Raw genomic sequence first — 20,409 nt, forward strand, 5'->3', positions numbered from 1 at the left:
GTGAATAGATTCTACTTTATTGTAGCCATTGTAGACCATCCATTAATACTGCCATCAAAAGCTGGCTTGTATCATATCCACCGTTGCACTAAACCTGCCACTAGCGTGACCCTACATCCTCTACATTGTGAACTGTGTCATGCCGTAGCCCTCCAACAGGAAGAGTTAAAGTGAGTGACGGGGTCAGTGAGTGGGTGGCTGTGCTGTCAGATACGGAGGACTGATTGTTATCCCAAAACTATAGCTTCTTGACTGGCAGCTCCAGAGGATAAAGATTGTTCTGTTTTTAACTTTTGTCTGCATGTTACTTCACTCAGAAATTTTGCATCTCTTAAGAGACAGCAATTGAGGAATGATTGCAGAATAGATAGAAGCAGTTAAGCGTAGACGTATGTGATCACAAACCAGCTCAGGCATTCTGACTGAAGCATCACCAGTCTCAGTTTGTTCTAGAGATTGATAGGGCATCCTCCTCATAATGAACCAATGTGCAGATCGCTGTGCTTCCTCCCCCACAGACGTGCTACTCCCTTCCATCACATGCTATCTTCTCCTGCAGGAGGATTGTGCTTTGCTAATTGGCATTGCAGTCTCCAGCTCCTACAGCCAGAAACTGTCAGCATCTATGAAATAATTGATAATAATACCAGGCAGCCAAGAGCATGTATCTTAGAAGTGAGAACTTAAGGTGCCGTTGAGCATTATAGGGCCTGAGGCAACTGAGGTGAACGCTGCCATGTTTTGGTGCTTTTGAAGGAAGAGGGAGTAGTGTATTTGCTTAAGATCTTGTAGGTAAAGTATGAGACTAGGTGACATGATAACACCTTCAGTGTTCAGTTGTTGCTGTTCATCTATAATAGAGTAGATACCTTTATTCAGAAACTCTCGGCTGTTTCTAAACTATTTATGCAGCATACTTTCCAGCATAGTGCACAGTCTCTGCGCAATTACAGAAGGCAAGAAAAGTTTCCATTACCAATGTGAATTGGCACCAACAAGGAAAGTTGTCACTTGAAAAATTTTTCACAGGGCCTTGAATTCCGGGCTTTGAACTCCGGACTTGCATGGGTCTTTGAGCCCTGGACTTGCTGACCTGGGATGGGGTGTTACTGGCCCTTGAGCCTTCTACCTGCGTGGAACCCTGATCCCAGGACTTAGAATGTGGAACAGTACAGTACAGGATCAGGACATTCAGCACACGGCGTTGTGCTGAACCAACTAAAAAGCAAATCAAAACACCCAAACACAAATCCCTCCTACCTGCACCATGTCCCTCCATATTCCTTACATCCATTTGTCTGTCCAAGCATCTCTCAAAAGCCTCTAATGTATTTGCCTCTACCACCATACCAAGCAGCATATTTCAGGCATCTACAAATCTTTAACCCTCACATCCCCCTTGAACCTACCTACCTCTCACCTCTATCAGATCTCCCCTCAGCCTCCACCACTCCAGAGAAAACAACCCAAGTTTATCCACCCTCTGGTGAGAGCACGTGCTCTCTAAACCCGGCAGTATCCTGGAAAATCACTTCTCCACCCTCTCCAAAGCCTGAACATCCTTCCTATCGCGGGGAGGTCAGGACTATACACAATACTCCATGTGTGGCCTAACCAGAGTTCTATAAAATTGCAACATAACCTCCTGACATTTGAGCTCAGTGCCTCGCCTAATAAAAGCAAGCATTCCATAAGCCTTCTTAACCACCTTATCTGTCTCCTAACACCCCACACTGCCCCAAAATTATCCCTACTAACCTAAAAGACAACCTTGATGGGCGTAACAGCTCAGCATCATCTTGACCATTTCTCCTTGGCCATCAAAATTCTTAAGGTGGAAGGATGCCCAGGGACTATAGGAGCCTAAGAAAGCAGTGATACTCACTGAAATCACCTCTGAATCACTCATATGGTCACTAACCTGCAAAATGATGAAGATATCCTCACTATAGTGGTTCCAAAGCTGGAAAGTTACTTTGACCCCCTTGCAACAGGATCTGGACCAGCTGGATAAATGGGCTGAAAAACAACATGGAATTTAGAAGAGAATACAATAGAACTTTATTGTCATTGCTCAAGACAATGAGATTGCGGTGCTACTCTAGTCTGTGCAAAGCAGATATTTACAATGAATGCGGTAAAATTGAATTTTTTTAAAATCCCATCTTTACATGCAACAAGTGACTTCAATAGTCCATAATACTCAAAGGCCGTTGACAAGCCGGGGTATAGCATTATTCAGCTCACAACAGCCTTCGGTAAGAAGCTGTTTTTCAGTCTTACTGTTTTGGCTAAGATGTTTCTGTATCTCCTAACAGATGGCAGGAGATTGAACAGACAATGTCTGGGATGGGATAGGTTTTTAATTATGTTATGAGTATGTCGTAGGCATTGAGAATTGTAGATTGTCTTCTGCTCCAGTAGTTGAGTCTCAGCTATGCACTGAGCCATCCTCATCCCCCATTGGAGTGTTTTGTGATCTGTATTTCTGTCTTATTGCAGACAAGTGAGACATGTTGCTCATTGGGAAGACACAGCAGGGTAGCATTTACAGGGTAGGGTACTGAGGGGTGCAGTGGAACAAAAGGATCTGGGAATATAGATCCATAATTCCTTAAAGTTAGATAGAGTCATAAAGGGAGTTTTTGGCACATTGGCCTTCATAAATCAAAGTATTGAGCACAGGAAATGGACTGTTATGTTGAAGTTATATGTACAAGATGTTGGCGAGGCTCAATTTGGAGTATTGGTTGCAGTTCTGGTTACCTACCTACAGGAAAGATGTCAAAAAGGTTGAAAGAGTTCAGGTAAAATTTAAAGAATGTTGCTGAGACTTGAGGACCTGAGTTATATGCAAAGGCTGAAGAGGTTAGGACTTTATTTCCTTGAGTATCAGGGAGTGAGGTTAGATTCGATAGAAGTATGCAAAATTATGAGGAGTATAGCGAAGGTAAATGCAAGTAGGTTTTTCCACGGTAAGTTGGTGAGACTAGAACTGGAGGTCATAGGTTAAGAGTGGAATATTTAAGGGGAACCTAATGGAGAACATCTTCACTCAGAGGGTGGTGTGAATGTGGATCGAGCTGCCAACAGAAGAGGTGGATGCAGGCTTAATTTCAACGGTTAAGAGAAATTTGGATTAGTATATAGTTGGGAGGGCTGGGAAGGGCGATGGTCCGAGCGTGGGGCAATGGGAGTAGGCAGAATAACAGTTCAGCATGGAACTCACAACAAAGCTGCTGGTGAACGCAGCAGGCATCATCTAGGAAGAGGTACAGTCAATGTTTCAGGCCGAGACCCTTCGTCAGGACTAACTCAAAAGGACCTGGTTCCATGCTGTTGTACTCTATGACTCTATGATTATATGCAAATGCTTAAGATACCACCCACATCCAGAAGGTGAGAGGAACAGTGGGTGACCAGGCTGAAAGTCCTGTCAAAGTACAGTATTTCAGAAGAATATTTTTTCAATTAAGAGACAGAGACTCGTGTGTCTTGAAAGATGAAAGTATTTCATCTAAGTTATGAGACAGAGGTGCTTCACATTTCAAGATGCTTGCTGGACTGCAACTATATTGAAGATGATAGACAAAAATACTTGAGAATTCTATTTCTTTCCACCACATCAAAAGGCAATACCCAAATTAGTCCAGTTACCTTTTACTTAAGTGCTCTATGCTATCCCACTCATTATCTGATCTTCCCTGTGGTCTCCTACACTGCTCAAGGACAGCTACCAGAAACTTAATGATCAGCTCCTCCTCTTTTCTGCCTGGACACTTTGCAGCCTCCCAGCCTCCATATAAAAATCAATAATTTCCCATAGCATGCTTTTTTTGGTCTGTCTCAGATCTGGCCACTTCTGCCATTCATCTGTAATTTCATCTCAGCTTTTTCTCCTTTTTCCAGCACTATCTGATCTCTCAAGTATCTCCACTGATCTCCTTTAAGCTTAAGCTCTCAACAGTAGCTCTGTCCTGTATTCCACAACTTTTACATGTCCCATTGTTTGCTCTTTCTCTCTTCAACCACTCACTGCCATGAACAACAGGCTCATCTACTCAACCTTTCTCCACACTTCCTGCAACTTCAAACCAACTTGATTTCTCACTTTCCCAGTTCCAGTGAAAGTCTTCAGTCTGAAATGTTAACACGGTTTCTCTTGCTGCCTGACCTCTCAGTGTTTCCAGTATCATCTATTTTGTTCTAGATTGCCAGCTTCTGCAATCTTTTAATTTTGACTGATGAGATTCATGGAGGAGGGCAGGTCAATGATCACATCCTCTGTAGCTATGGTGACCTCCTCATTGCAGCCAATGTAGAGGTTAGACAACATGTTGGGGGGGGGGGGGAATGGTTCTGAAGAATTTCCATCAACACATTGTGAAACATCAATTATCCAAGTGTGCTCTTGTACAGTCAGAGGTTGCATACTCTTGTCTGACAGTATGTTTGAATATATACTTAAGTAAGCAAGTCATGACTATGTGATAAAATGATGTCATCATGTCATCATCTCTGAAGATCTATCCTGGGCCTAACATGATGCAATCATGAAGAAGACACATCACACCTATATTTCCGCCCTCAATATTTCAGGGACAGCTTCTTCCGCTCCGCCACCAGATTTCAGCATGGACAATGAACATTCCCTCACTATTTTTGTTCTCTTTTTATACTACTTAATTTATTTTTTATGATATATATACTGTATGTATGCCTCATTGTAATTTGTAGTATTTTTATGTGCTGCTGCAAAACAACACATTTCATGACTTATGTCAGTGATATTAAATCTGATTCTGAGCGCTGGCTGCTCAGCTGAGCAAGAAACAGCCGGCTGAGGAACTCAGCAGGTCAAGCAGCAGCCGTGGCGGTGGGGGGGGAGGAATTACTGAGGGTTCGGGTTGAAACTCTGCATCCGGATAAGCTGCTCAGCTGATACAATAACCACACCTTGGTCTCAAATCTCCTAGTGTCTTCTAGAAAATTATTTAAAATCGATCCTGTCAGCACTGCCAAACAAATTAATGAACATTTGTCAGAACTAAAGCAGGTTGCCATCGTCTGAAGAACATTGCTTGCACGAGAGGAAAAAAAACAGCTATTTGTTTGTGTGTTACAGTGAACTTTTGTGTTCCACTGACAACACAATTTATGTTTACTGACCTTGTGCATCAATGTAATCCCTTTGATATAGCAGCTAGATCCTGGGTTCATTGAGGAGTGAGGCCCAGTCATAACCTTTTGTTGCATGAACTGCCACCACATTCACACAAGGACCTTGTTCCTTAGTTATAGAATGGCTTCAATTAAAGAGAACGTAAGAGGCACTGCAACAGCAGTACAGTGCAATACATAAAATTACTACAGTACTCTACAAAATTCCTAGGCACCCTGACTATACAAATATGTGCATAAGCCTTTTTCACAATACTTAGTCAAGACATCATTTGAGTTTCATTGGTCATTGGGAGGGAACTAGCTTTGTAGGACTTTCTATAGTTGGTCAACAGAACATGTGAGGTGACCACATTCTGGGACAGAAACATCTCCGGCATTGCTGAAGCTGATTCTCGTCTTCTGCTGTTTGGGAGATTCACTGAAGCTCTGTAGATGTTTAATATGAAATAGATATTAGACAGTGGCCAAGAGAAAGTAAAATATTTCTCTTGGCGCAAAATATGTTATTAGTGACTTGAAAATTGTGAACATTATTTATATTTATCTTCATCAGCACAACATCAATATGAGGAATTAATGACCCAAGTCATCTCTGCTGTTTATGTACCCCTACTGAACAGTTAGTTTAAGGGCTATTTATGGGAGGCATTTTCAAATGTTTGCACTTTTTTTTTGAATGCTCAACACATGATGCAATTTTTCCAAAGCAACATTCCCAACCTAATTTATACAATTAAACACCACTCTAATTTTGCTCCCTAACACATAATTTAAAATCTATGGACACTTATGCATTCTTGGGTTATTACTGAATACAAGTAGGTTTACAGAGTCAATACCAATGATCATTAAAATCTGAGTAATCAATTTTCTCTTTAGTTTTCTGACTCTGTGAACAACTTCCCATCACATTAAGAGTCTGATGATGAAAGTCTATAATCTTCTATTAGTTTAGCATACGTGAGTGCAGATGAGTCACATGAATCCTTAATCCTGAAGGTACATCAGTAGTATATTAGAGTGCTAACTGCGCCAGTTCAATTATGCATCAAATGTAGGATCGTCAGGAAAATGACATTTTGTCTCATCTTATGTTTTAATTTTAATATTTTTGAGAAACCAAGAACCTTTATAAATGTGTCAACATAGTTTATTTATGTGTTTATTGAGATATGGCTATCTTCAGGCCACACCACGCAGCAATCACCAGATCTAACCCTGATCATGGGGCAATTTACAATGACCAATTAACCTACCAACAGGGAGATCTTTGTAGGAGGAAATCGGAGCACCCAGAGGAAACCCCCCATGTGGGTTTCCAAGCTCCTTACAGGCAGCGCCGGGAATTGAACCCTGGGTCACCAGTACTGTGCTAACCACTACACTACTGCGCCACCCTATTAATGAGACAGACAGCCTCACACACATACATTATAGACTATAGATTAATTTCTACTGAATATGTTAAAAATCTTCTATTCACATTTCCATTTTGCTTTATAATAAAAGGCACTTACGTAAAGTTATCACCATTTAATAGCACTCTGAGTACAGCCATTTTAGTGCTGTTGCTGAAGAGGCAACTTCATTTCCTTGTGACAAATTTACTTAAGCAGTTACCATTATGAGTGCACTTAACAAAATTTAAAATGCAAATGTGAAATGGTGGACAGAACAGCAGACTTTCAACGAGGGTTAATTAACACTGCACACCATCGTCATCTTTTTCACTTGCTTCAGATGAAGCCATTGCTATTGTCTGCAGTTGTTCAGTTACCTCTGAAGCAGAAGGCTATTGTCCTACCACATATAATTGAGCACAAGAGTCCAGGCTGACACTCCTGCACACCTCGTAAACTATAACTTCTGTTGTAAGTGAAAGATGGTCAAGGTGCTTCAGGTGAGCAACGTGATGCCACAGTTCAAATTTAGCTTCTCTGGACTCTACTCCAGAGACTAAACTGGGTGGAATGTTCATTTTCTTTTCTTCGTGTGCCCATTTATAAATTTCATTTCTTAAGGCATTCATGACTCTAACATCATAAATTTGAACAGATAGAATGTGAGGTACTAAGGCACAAGTTAAATCACAATATTGTACATCATTTGTTGAAGAGAGGCATTATTATGCTTTCATCTCAGACGATATATTCTGCAAGACAGAAGGGAGAATCTTCAATTAATCTGCATTTCTTTCTTGATGATCTTTTTCATCAGTGCAGGGAATTCCAATCACATTCAGCAGAACATCACTTCAAAGTATTTATTTTTAGGGTAAATTGTTAAGACTATTGCAAGGTAATTACCAACCCATCATGGCGTATGCCTTAAGGGTATTTTTGCTTTCCAAATCATGAAACTGCTTTCAAATCTCATGATACTTTTTTTTGATTTACAGACCTCGTCCTGATTTCTTTAACCGCTGTTTTCCTGACGGGGTGATGAACCCTGAAATGCACTGCACAGGTGACCCGGATGTAGTTTCAGAAGGCAGGAAGAGCTTCCCTAGCAGCCATTCCTCCTGTAAGTCTGAAATTATTTGCTCTATCTTAGCTTTACTTCGTGGCTTTCTTCCATTTTACAACTCACTGGCACAGGTCCTCTCTTTGCCTGTTTGCTTCGTCAGCTGGCTGACGGGGCTAGCTAGAATTTCTTTTTCCATAATTTATGTGTCTGTGTAACTTTGAATAACCAGTTATGTTTCCCTTGACAAAGATTTAAGTGCAAAAGGAAAATTTTGCATTAGATTAGTTATAGTATCTTTTGAAGCAACCTTTAATACTGAAGCAAAACTCCATACAACCATAAGAAATTGGAAATGATTTATTATTGTCACATGTACCAAGATACAGTGAAAATCTTGCTCTGCATACTGTTCATACAGATCAAATATACGGTACATTGAGGTAGAATAAGGTAAAACAATAATAATGCAGAATAATGTATAAAAGCTACCAAAAAAATGTGGTGCAGGTAAACGATAAAGTGCAAGATCATAATGAGGTAGATATAGGAGCAGAATTGGGCATTTTGGGCCTCTTCTCAAACCTCAGGCCTCCTTGTAAATCTGTAATGCACCTTTCTCCAGCTTGATAAGATCTTCCCCAAATTAAGGTGACCAGAACTGTACACAATACGGCAAGTGCAGCCTCACCTACAACTTGTATAACTACAACATAATGCCCTTTCTCCTAAACTGGATGCCCTAACTGATAAGGCCAACATATAATGAGTACCTGGAATGAACTGCCAGGGAAGAGATTAAACAGGTCGAATTGCAACATTTAAGACTCAATTGGATCGGTTCATGGGGGTGGGGGGAAGATTTGGATGAATATGGACCAAATAAGGCCAGCTGGGACTAACAGAGGGAGTGCATGGGCCAGCTGGATGAAAAAGGTTGTTTCTGTATTATATTACTCTATGACTCCATGGCTAGCATTTTCTTCTCCTCTTCCTGCATGGGTTTAAAGGTTTAACGACAGAAAAAATGTTAGTAGACTTATTCTATGTGTCATCTGCAGAAAACAAACCATTGTAGGAAATCAGTGGATCAGGCAACATCTGTGGATGCAGAGGGATGGTCAATATTTCAGAGCAGTAAACCTGCATGAGGACCAAAGGTGTAGAGGTGAGATTGCCAGAGGAAAGAGGGAGGGGGAGGCAGGGACTGGCAGGTGATTGATGGACCAGGTAAGGAAGATGATTCTGGGCAGAGGAAGCCAGGGGTGAAGTTGGAGGGCAGTGGTGATAAGAGAGAAAATAAAACATGTCAACTCTGCTCAAGGAAACCTAGACAATTTCTACTGTCTTGGTCTCACCTAGAGCTTTACGTTTGCCCGGTTTCAGAAACTGGACTACTTACTTCACCTTAGACTGTTTATTAAATTTTACTTCCACATTGCAAAGAATTACCTATTGCTGTGACCCCGTAGAAGCAACTTCCTCTCGTGTTACTTCGTCACAAAGTGGCCATTTTGAAATAGAGCAACATCAGTTCATTTGAAATATTTCCAATGTAGTTTAATTGATAATTAAAAAAAATTAAAGTGCAGGTGCTGAAAATCTGTCTTTATTTACTCGGTACTTATGGAAAAACAAACATCAATGAGCAAAATAATACTTGTGTAGGAGCCATGCAGCTGTTTTCTAGTTGTATTGTATTCTGTGTTGCGCATTTGTTATGTGTGTTATAATAACTAGTCACATGAGTGGGGATGTGGTAAAAGCAAAGGGAATAAGTCACATATTTGTGCTTTATTCTGGGCAGTTTGAAGCTGGGGACTGATGGATGTCATATCTTTTGTTGACCACTTAATTTTGCAATTAACACTTAATTACACAACAGCAAGATGGTAAGTTTTGCTAGTTGCTAATAAAGGATCGAATTCAGTTCTTTGGCTTTTGGAACAACATTACTGGAGTGATTGGAGAGCATGTCATACAAGGGTAATGACCTGTGGGGTCGCCAGCAGCGGCATTGGTTTGTTAGAATTGCCACTACAATTTGTAGTTTGTTATGTGTTTAACATCAAATGAAATTATTTTTTTAAAGTACAACATGAATAACTGATGTAACAGATGTAAGATGGAAAATGTAAGAGTATAAAACAAAAATTGCTGGTATAACAAGGTAAGGCTTTCAATGTCAGTCAACATTGTATGATATTGTACAAATCATTGTATTCACTGTACAATATTGTTCTGTATTTCAATCTACAATCAGCATTGGCTATGTCGTCTTATTTTGTTCATGAACTGAGAACAGAAGCTGAGGAAATTATCTGAAGTTACTCAGTTAAAACTCAATTAAAAACAGGCAATACTAGAAACAGTCACCAGGCCAGGAAGTATCAGTGGAAAGAGAAACAGAATTAACTTTTCTGGTTCAAGATCTTATGTCAGTTCCCAGCACTTCTTGTTTCCATTTAAGATTGCCAATATCGGCATGTTGTTTTTAACTTTTTGTTTGTCAATAGAATTTACTTACCTTTGTTCATATTCTAAAATTGCACTCATAATCAGATGAGTGCATAAGAAAACAACAGGAATTCTGCAGATGCTGGAAAGAGTGCATAAGAAAGCTTTTAAGAAATGAGCAGAAGTTAAGTGAGACTGTGTATTTTCATCTCTAAGAAAAACCACGATGTAGTCTTTGTCAGGCTTTGCAATTTCTTGCTTGAATTAATGTTGAAATGCTAAATTAGCACTTAGGTTAACGTTTCAGTTGAGCAAGTTGAAGTTGTTCTGTCTACAGTTACATGATACAGCTTAATTTAAAAAATTGATAGTATGTAAATAGATGGTTTTGTGAAATTATACATAAAAAGTGACAGTGTGGTAAGAAAATAGATTATTTCTGCCCTCTGCTGACTCAATTCCACATCAACGTTTAATAACATGTCATAATAAATTACAATGAACACACATCTTTGAGTACAGTATTCAATCATTTGAACAGCAGCGGGCTGTGACAAGGTTGATAGATGGAATACAATCACTAGATGTAATTACAGCTGACTTAGGCCTTATTATTTTTAGTCTAATATTTATAGAGCTCATATCTAGATTTATAATTCCTAAAAATATTTTGTGTTGAGAAAAACAGACGTACCTTTACCCAGGCCTATCAGAGCTCCTACACAACATAGCTAAAGGATGCAACCTCATATCTCCTGAGAGTTAAGGATGCATTCCCAGGAGTTAAGTGAGGCAAATTATACTCTCAATAATGGCATGATATTCTCAGTATTATTTATTTACCACTTTTTTGTATTCGCACAGTTTGTCTACTTTTACACATTGACTGTCTGTCTTTGTGTGTAGTTTTCCATTGATTCTATTGTATTTCTTTGTTCTACTGTAAATGTATGGAAGACATTGAATCTCAAAGTAGGATATGGTATCATACATATACTTTCATAATAAATTTATTTTGACCTTTGAACTTACAGTACCGTGCAAAAATCTTCAGCGCACATATATAGCTAGAGTGCCTAAGACTTTTGCATAATACTGTAACTAATACACGTTTTTTTTTACCAAAAAAAAGAACATCACCCAACAAAAAAGATTGCACTCAGTGGTCACCATATAAGCGGACTGAAAAGCTTGAGCATGTAGATATTAAAAAAGAGGATGTGCAGAAGCTTTTGGAAAGCATCAAGTTGGATAAGTCTCTGGGACCAGATGAGATATGCCCCAGACTACTGTGTGAGGTGAGGGAAGAGATTGCTGAGCCTCTGGCGATGACCTTTGCATCATCAATGGGGATGGGAGAGATTCCAGAGGATTGGAGGGTTGTGGCTGTTGTACCATTATTCAAAAAAGGGAGTAGAGATAGCCTAGGAAATTATAAACAGTGAGTCTTACCTCAGTGGTTGGTAGGTTGATGGAGAAGATCCTGAGAGGCAGGATTTATGAACATTTGGAGAGACATAATATGATTAGGAATAGTCAGCATGGCTTTGTCAAAGGCAGGTCGTGCCTTATGAGCCTGATTGAATTTTTTGAGGATGTGACTAAACACATTGATGATGGTAGAGCAGTAGATGTACTGTATATGGATTTCAGCAAGGCGTTTGACAAGGTACCCATGCAAGGCTTATTGAGAAAGTAAGGAGGCATGGGATTCAAAGGGACATTGCTTTGTGGATCCAGAATTGGCTTGCCCACAGAAGGCAAAGAGTGGTTGTAGACGGGTCATATTCTGCATGGAGGTTGGTGACCAGTGGTGTGCCTCAGGGATCTGTTCTGGGACCCCTACTCTTCATGATTTTTATAAATGACCTGGATGAAGAAGTGGAGGGATGGGTTAGTAAATTTGCTGATGACACAAAGTTTGGAGGTGTTGTGGATAGTGTGGATGGCTGTCAGAAGTTACAATAGGACATTGATAGGATGCAAAACTGGGCTGAGAAGTGGCAGATGGAGTTTAACCCAGATAAGTGTGGGGTGGTTCATTTTGGTAGGTCAAATATGATGGCAGAATATAGTATTAATGGTAAGACTCTTGGCAGTGTGGAGGATCAGAGGACTCTTGGCATCCGAGTCCATAGGATGCTCAAGGCTGCTCCGTAGGTTGACTCTGTGGTTAAAAAAGCATACGGTGCATTGGCCTTCATCAATCGTGGGACTGAGTTTAGGAACCGAGAGGTAATTTTTTTTTATATTATGAGAACACTCAGTCCTCTTTTATTGTCATTTAGAAATGCATATATGCATTAAGAAATGATACAATGTTCCTCCGGAGTGATATCACAGAAAAACGGGACGAACCAAAGATTAACACTGACAGAACCATATAATTATAACATATAGTTACAGCAGTGCAAAGCAATACCATAATTTGATAAAGAACTGACCATGGGCACAATAAAAAAAGTCTCAAGTCCCGATCGACTCCTGAGTCCCCGATAGCAGGCAGCAAAAGGGAGAAACTCCCTGCCATAAACCTCCAGGCACCAACAACTGCCGATACATTGGAAGCACCCAACAACAGCCGACACTGAGTCCATCTGTCCGAAAACTTCAAGCCTCTAACCAGCCCCTCCGATACAGCCTCTCGAGTGCCATCCTCTGACAAGCGCCTTCGACCTCTCACCGGCCGCCAAAACAAGCAAAGCCGAGGATTCAGGGCCTTCTGCTCCGGAGATTCCGGTTACCACACAGTAGCAGCGGCAGCGAAGCGGGCATTTCAGAAGTTTCTCCAGATGTTCCTCCGTACTCTCACGTCTGTCTCCATCAAATCAGAATTGTGCACGGTACCCTACTTGACAGATTACAGATATCATTCACCGAAGGGGCCGCTCGTGCTGCGTCGCGTCGCCATCTTCTCCTCCTCCTACTATATAGGACCCTGGTCAGACCCCACTTGGGGTACTGTCCTCAGTTCTGGTCGCCTCACTATGGGAAGGATGTGGAAACCATAGAAAGGGTGCAGAGGAGATTTACAAGGATGTTGCCTGGATTGGGGAGCATGCCTTATGTGAAAAGGTTGAGTAAACTCGGCCTTTTTTCCTTGGAGCAACAGAGGATGAGAGGTGACCTGATAGAGGTGTATAAGATGATGAGAGGCATTGATCGTGTGGATAGTCGGAGGCTTTTTCCCAGGACTGAAATGGCTAGCACAAGAGGGCTCAGTTTTAAGGTGCTTGGAAGCAGATACAGAGGAGATGTAAGGGTTTACGCAGAGAGTGGTGAGTGCATGGAATGGGCTGCTGGCGAAGGTGGTGGAGGTGGATACGATGGGGTCTTTTAAGAGGCTCCTGGACAGGTATATGGAGCTCAGAAAAATAAAGGGCTATGGGTAACCTTGGGTAATCTCTCAGGTAAGGACGTGTTTGGGACAGCTTTGTAGGCTGAAGGGCCTGTATTGTGCTGTAGGTTTTCTATGTTTCTATGTTACGCACACCTGCATACCTCCTCATTGATGCAAATACAGTACTGTACTGTACAAAAGGCTTGGGCTGCTTGGCTATATATTTGTGTCTAAGCCTTTTGCAGGGTACTGTATATATACAGACATACTAACTGATAGAGGACCCTGAATGTGAACCTCTGTCCCCACTGCCTTTGCTGTGCCAGGCTAGCAGATTGGCCTGAGAGTATTGTCTTCACTGTCTTGTATAATTTATGTGTTCTGTGTGTTGTTGTATGAACCCATCTGTTGGTATTGATTTACTTTCGCCAAAGGTACCAAGGTACAGTGAAAAGCTTGTCTTACATACTGTTCATACAGATCAAATCATGGCAGTCATAGAGTCTATCCTCATGTACGGATGCGAGATGTGGACACTCACCAAGACTATGCGAAAGTTTCTGGATGGTTGCAATACACGAATGCTCCGGATGGCTCTTGATGTGAGTTGGTAACAGCACATGATGAACGTTGAGCTCTATAACAACCTACTGATGCTCTCCACTAAAATTGAGGCGAGAAGACTGCAACTAGCAGGGCACTGTCTACGCCACCACGAGCTACCTGCCAGCCTAGTCATCATATGGGAGCCCAAGCACGGGAGGATGAACCCTGAACACCCTCCCAAGACTATGGTCAACACGCTCTTAGAAGACAGCGGCGCAGCTAATGTAGATCATAAGACCATCAGACAAAGGAGCAGAAGTCGGCTATTCGGCCCATCGAGTCTGCTCCACCATTTTAGTATGAGCTGATCCAATCTCCCATTTAATCCCACTCCCCCGCCTTCTCACCATAACCTTTGATGCCCTGGCTACTCAGATACCTATCAATCTCTGCCTTAAATACACCCAATGACTTGGCCTCCATTGCTGCCCGTGACAACAAATTCCACAGATTCCCCACCCTCTGGCTAAAGAAGGTGAACTGAACACACTGATGAGGGAGCGGGAGAAGTGGAGAGTCTGTCATTGTGCCCGACGCCGGCCCCCTAGGCCTGAGTCGACATTGTAGTAGTAAATCATGACAGTGCATTGAGATAGAATAGGGTTAAACAGCAATGCAGAATAAAGTGTAAAAAAAACTACAGAGAAAGTGCAGTGTGGGTCGACAATAAAGAGCAAGATCATAACAAGATAGATTGTGAGGTCAGGAGTCCATCTTATTATAGAAGAGATCTATTCAAGAGTCTGATAACAGCAGGACAGAGCTTTCATTTCTACAATTTCAGAAACTGGGTTTTCACTGTCCTTGAGCTGCTGATACTGCTCTGATCTTACTAGTGCTCACTGTACTTGTGCGTGTGACAATAAACACAATTTGTCCCGGTAATGAGAGGGCCAGGGTGAATGGAGAAGTCACAATGCAGTGAAACCTGTCTGCCATTGTGAGCACAGGACGTTCGGAGTATTGGCAGCACCCACTCCATGTGCTGGCAGATCGCCCCGCTCCTTCAGTCGCTCTCATCATTTCCTGCTGGATGTCGGAAACAGAATCAGAATCAGGTCTAGTGTCGCCAGCATATGCCGTGAAATTTGTTAACTTTATGGCAGCAGGACATGATAAATATGGAAAACGTAAATAAATGAATTACAGTAAGTATATATATGTATATTAAATGGTTAAATTAAGAATAGTCATGCAAAAACAGAAATTATAAAAAAGTGAGGTAGTGTTCATGGGTTCAATGTCCTTTTAGGAATCGGATGGCAGAAAGAAAGAAGATCTTCCTGAATCATTGAGTATGTGGCCTTCAGGCTTCTGTACCTCTTCCTGATGGTAAAACTGAAGAGAAGAGGACATGTCTTGGGTGATAGGAGTCCTAAATAATAGACGCCACCTTTCTGAGGCATCGCTCCCTGAAAATGTTTTGAATACTATGGAGGCTAGTGCCCATGATGTAACTAACTAATCTTATGACTTTCTGTAGCTTCCTTCGATCCTGTGCAGTAGCAGCCCCCCCCCGCCCGCCCCATACCAGATGGTGATGCAGCCTGTCAGATGGTAGTTGCCCTCCCCCCCCCACTCTTTTGGATTGGTTGCATAGATATAGAGTCGTCATAGAGCAACACAGCATAGATACACAGCATTCAACCCAACAACACCATGCAAGCTATCGAGCCACCCATTGGCCCCACTCTTCCACACTTGGACCAAAACCTTCTAAGCCCTTCTCTCCATAGACATGTGCAAGGGTTTACTACATGACGCCCTCCTCGGCCACTTCAATCGGCAATTCATTCCACTATCAGTACCGTGCAAAAGTCTTAGGCATGGCACATGATGATGATCATACTATCTGCACAATTTGCCTTCTTTTGCACATTGGTTGCTTGACAGTTTTTGTTTATGTATAATCTTTCAAAAATGTAATTGTATTTCTTTATTTTCCTGTAAATACCTGCAAGAAAATAAAGCACAAGGTAGTAGATGGTGACATATACCTACTTTGATTATAAATTTACTTTGACTTTGACCTCAGCCAGCATGGCGCAAAATCTCACTGAACTTGATACCTAGAAGTATTTTCAGATCCCCAGAATCTCCATGCTGGTGATCTTGAATTTTCTTTTCAGTTGCCTAACTCTTTGGGGAGGCTGTACTTGGAGACTGTGTACAGTTTCGGTCACCGTGTTGTAGCAAAAATGTGCATAAACCGGAAAGGTTACAGAAAAGATTTAAGGGGGTATCGCTGGAACTGGAGGGGCTGAGTTATAGGGAGAGGTTAGCCAGACTAGGTCTTTATTCCTTGGAACATACGAGAATGAGGGCAGATCTTGTAGAAATAAATAAAATCATGACGGATGTAGATAGGCTAGGTGAGGGAAGTCCAAAACTAGGGGACATAGATTTTGGGAGAAAGGGGAAATATTTTAAAGAGCCCTAAGCTTCCAGAGGATGGTGAGTACAGTACGGTGCAAAAGTGTTTGGCATATATATAGCTAAGGAGCCTAAGATTTTTACACAGTATTGCATTTGTCAACGTGGAGTGGAGACCGTGTTTGTAAATCTGACAGGAGCAAAGGATGTTGTGAATGGCGAGGGTGGAGCACCACAGGCGGGGTGCAGGAGGGATGGCAGAGAAGGAGTGCCGGGGCGGTGTTGGTACAGGTGCAGACACGCCCAGCCCTAAGACACCAGGCAAGGTAATTTGATTCCAAGCAATTGGCTTATTGATCATTACAGAATGTCCCTCTGGTGCTTCCTGCTCCCTCCCCTCTCCCCTTTCCCTTTTCCCAACCATGATTCCCCTTTCCCTGCCCCCTTCCCACTCTCAGTCCACAATGGAAACCCATATCAGAATCAGGTTTATCATCACACACATATCATGAAATTTGTTTTTTGTAGCAGCAGTACAGTGCAATACATGAAACTACAACAGTACTGTGCAAAAGTCTTGGGCACCCTAACTATATATATGTGCCTAAGACTTTTGCACGGTACTATATACAAAATTATGAGGGGTATAGATAGGGTAAATGCAGCAGGCTTTTTTTCCACTGAGATTGCGTGAAACTAGAACCAGAGGCCATAGATTAAGGGGGAAATATGTAAGGGGAGCCCGATGGGGACCTTCTTCACTCAGAGGGTGGTGTGAGTGTGGATCGAACTCCCAGCGGAAGAGGTGGATACTGGTTTGATTTCAACAGTTAAGAGAAGTTTGGATAAGTACATGGATAGGAGGGGTATGTAGGGCTATGGTCCAGGTGTGGGTCAGTGACAGTAGGCAGATTAACAGTTCTGCACAGACTCGATGGGCTGAAGGGCTCTTTTCTGTGCTGTAGTCGTCTATGACTCTTTGTCCTAGTTGTTGGAAACTAGGTGCCCTAGTTGTTGGGAATTTTCTACTTTAAGCAATGATATCCAAACTCCCTCAGATTGTTTCTCATTATCTATCAGGGTTGCTTTGTGATTTACAGTTAAACAAACTGTTCAGTTAAAAACTGATTCTTCACACTGACAATGGGTGCCCTAGTTCCTACCTTGGCACTTGGATATAAACACGCTCTAAGGCTGTCTGTCCATAAAATCAACTTTCCTATCCTACCTTTCTTTATGCAGAGGTAAGTTGTCTGATGCTAAAGGTAAACGTCCAGATATGTTAATTACACCAGCACTCAGGTTGTAGTGTGGATCTGAATGATTTCAATTTGCATCCTCTGCTCAAACTGTTGGAAACACTTTAAAGCTCACTCTGCCTCAGATATAGACATCTTCAAACATCAGCATTGAGCATTTGGAGCCATATTTCATCTTCCAGGAGTTATTATTTGATCCATCCTTGGGATATTATCACTGCAGAATTTAATCCAAGACTACGGCATGGTATCATAGTGGTTAGCACAACGCTTTATGTACCAGCAACCCAGGTTCATTTCCCTCCTGTTGTATAGTGTTCAGATAGCTCTTCTATTGTACAGTAACAGACTACAACAAATTCAGAGTAGGTCAAATTATATGCATTTTTTTATTATTTGTAAGGGAAAGTCTACCTCCATACGTTAATCATTTGGAAAGTAGATTCAATCTTGTAGCTCAAAACAAACCACTCTTTTACATTTACAGAGACCAGTAATTAGGTTGTTCTATCCGATAATTGCATTCCTCTGTTGTCTGGATCCATGCATCTGTTCCTTCATCAGTCCATTTGTCGTTTGAGACTTCTTCCCCATCAAGGCTGGGTCCTGTTTTTCTCTGTTGTCAAAACACTACCTGCCATAGACATACATCCTGATATAAAACACACACAGACTTTTTGTAAGCCTCCCATCCAAACAAGCCAACAAGCCAGCAAAGCACTTTGGGATCACCATTTTGTCACATTATATTTTACAGAACTTATAAGTTCATAAAGTCTACAGGATTACAGATATATTTCCACATGCCACTGCTGGAAAGGAGTTCATACATTCTCCCTGTGACTGCCTGGGTTTCCTCTGGGTGCTCCTGTTTCCTCCCACAGTCCAAAGACATTCTGGTTGGTAGGTTAATTGGTCAACGTAAAATTGTACTCCCCAGCATTCAGAACTTCTTCAAGGAACGATCCCTTCAAAGGGTGGCATCCATCATTAAAAACCCCCATCACCCAGGACATGCCCCCTTCTCATTGGTACCATTGGGGAAGAGGTACAGGGGCCTTAAGGCACACGTTCAACGATTCAAGAACAGCTTCTTTCCCTCTATCATCGAATTTCCGAATGGACACTGAACCCATGAACACTACCTCACTACTTCTTTGCTCTACTTACTTAATTTAACTATTTATATATATATATTTACTGTAATTTACAGTTTTAGTTTTTAGGTATTGCGATGTACTGCTGCCGCATAACAACAAATTTCTTATCTGCCAATGTTAGTAAACCTGATTCTGATTCTGATTACACATTGGAGTAAGTTTTGCTAACTCTCCTCATTTTCAGTTTCCTACTCTTTCAATGTCCTCTGATAAGCTCAGTGGCTTATCTGCAGTCAGCTACATTCCTCTGCCATCCATCACTAGCTGCACCTCGTCACCATTCTTTTTGGCACACGTCTCATCCCTGCACTGCCAAAGGATGTTATTAAGTTCACATTCCTTCATCTGGAACAATATATTACTATTTTTCCAAGCATTTTGGGATAAACAGAGAAAGTGTTGCATTTGAGAAGAGAGAATAGAATGCCCATTTCAGATTGATGACCTTTCATCAGGATTGATCTGATCTTGCAGTAGATTCAATTCTGCCAGTGAGGAAACCGAGGCTCCAGTATGACTGAAGAGAGTGCAAAACTGGAACCCTGGTAAGTTTAAAGCAGGAGTCCCCAACCTGGTCCACGGACCCCTTGCTTAATAGTATTGTTCTATGGCATTAAAAAAGGTTGGGAAACCCTGGCTTAATGGAACTGTAGGGACGGAGCCTCAACAAGTTTTGCAAGGAGTGTAGAAACCAAGGCTCTAAATGTGTTTAAAGGGAGAGCTGGAATGGGGTTCTACTGAGCTTAAAGGAAGGGTGGGAATGAAGCCCCAGTGAGCTTAAAGGGAGCATAGAAACTGGGCCCAATGTATGTAAAGGATGTGCCCCAAACAGCTCCTGGACCATCCGGATTTCCAAGCAATGGGATACCAGACTTTTGGAATTTTACTGTAATTCTTAGAAGTGGGCTAGGAAGAAGTAGAGACCATTCGGACTCTCAAGCTGGTTATAGCATTTATTAGATCATGGCATTATAGGATGTATGGAGCAGTCCTTCATCCTACATTACTGTCTGGAGCTGAATCATGGACCAAACACAGTCATCATCATTATGTGCTGTGTTGTATGATGTGGACGATCATGGTCTTTGACCATGACTGTTTTTGGCAAATTTTTCTACATCTTCTGGACAGTGTCTTCACAAAACTGGTGACCGCAGCCATTATCAATCCTCTTCAGAGATTGCCCTACCTGTTGACGGTGGTCACATAACCAGGACTTGGGATATGCACCAGCTGCTCATACGACCATCCACCACCTGCTCCCATGGCTTCACGTGACCCTGATCGGGGAACTAAGTGGATGCTAGAACTTTCCCAAGGGTGACCTGCAGGCTAGTGGAGGGAAGGAGTGGCTTACACATCCTTTGGTAGAGACATATCTCTACCCCACCACCCAACCACCTACACCTGAAAGCCCTGGAACAATACCTCCAAAGAACCTAAACCAATATTTTGAGGATCAGCTGGAGGGACAGACGCACTAACACCAGCTTAGTGGAGGAGGCCAACATGAACAGCATCTCCATCACTATGATAAAGTAACACCAACTCCGATGGATGGGTCATA

The 20,409-nt window shown here is 41.8% G+C and overlaps 1 protein-coding gene across 3 annotated transcripts in view; it reads left to right on the forward strand.

Annotated features, from left to right (window-relative positions):
• plpp4 (phospholipid phosphatase 4) overlaps positions 1-20,409 on the forward strand; it is a 406,496-nt gene that overhangs the window by 202,254 nt on the left and 183,833 nt on the right. For all 3 annotated transcript variants that reach the window (XM_063071213.1, XM_063071215.1, XM_063071214.1), the window contains exon 5: positions 7,583-7,707. In XM_063071213.1, the coding sequence (XP_062927283.1) occupies positions 7,583-7,707 (125 nt within the window). The remainder of the gene's footprint in view (positions 1-7,582; positions 7,708-20,409) is intronic.

The sequence above is a fragment of the Mobula hypostoma genome, chromosome 19, assembly GCF_963921235.1.
Source record: "Mobula hypostoma chromosome 19, sMobHyp1.1, whole genome shotgun sequence".
Taxonomy (NCBI): domain Eukaryota; kingdom Metazoa; phylum Chordata; class Chondrichthyes; order Myliobatiformes; family Myliobatidae; genus Mobula; species Mobula hypostoma.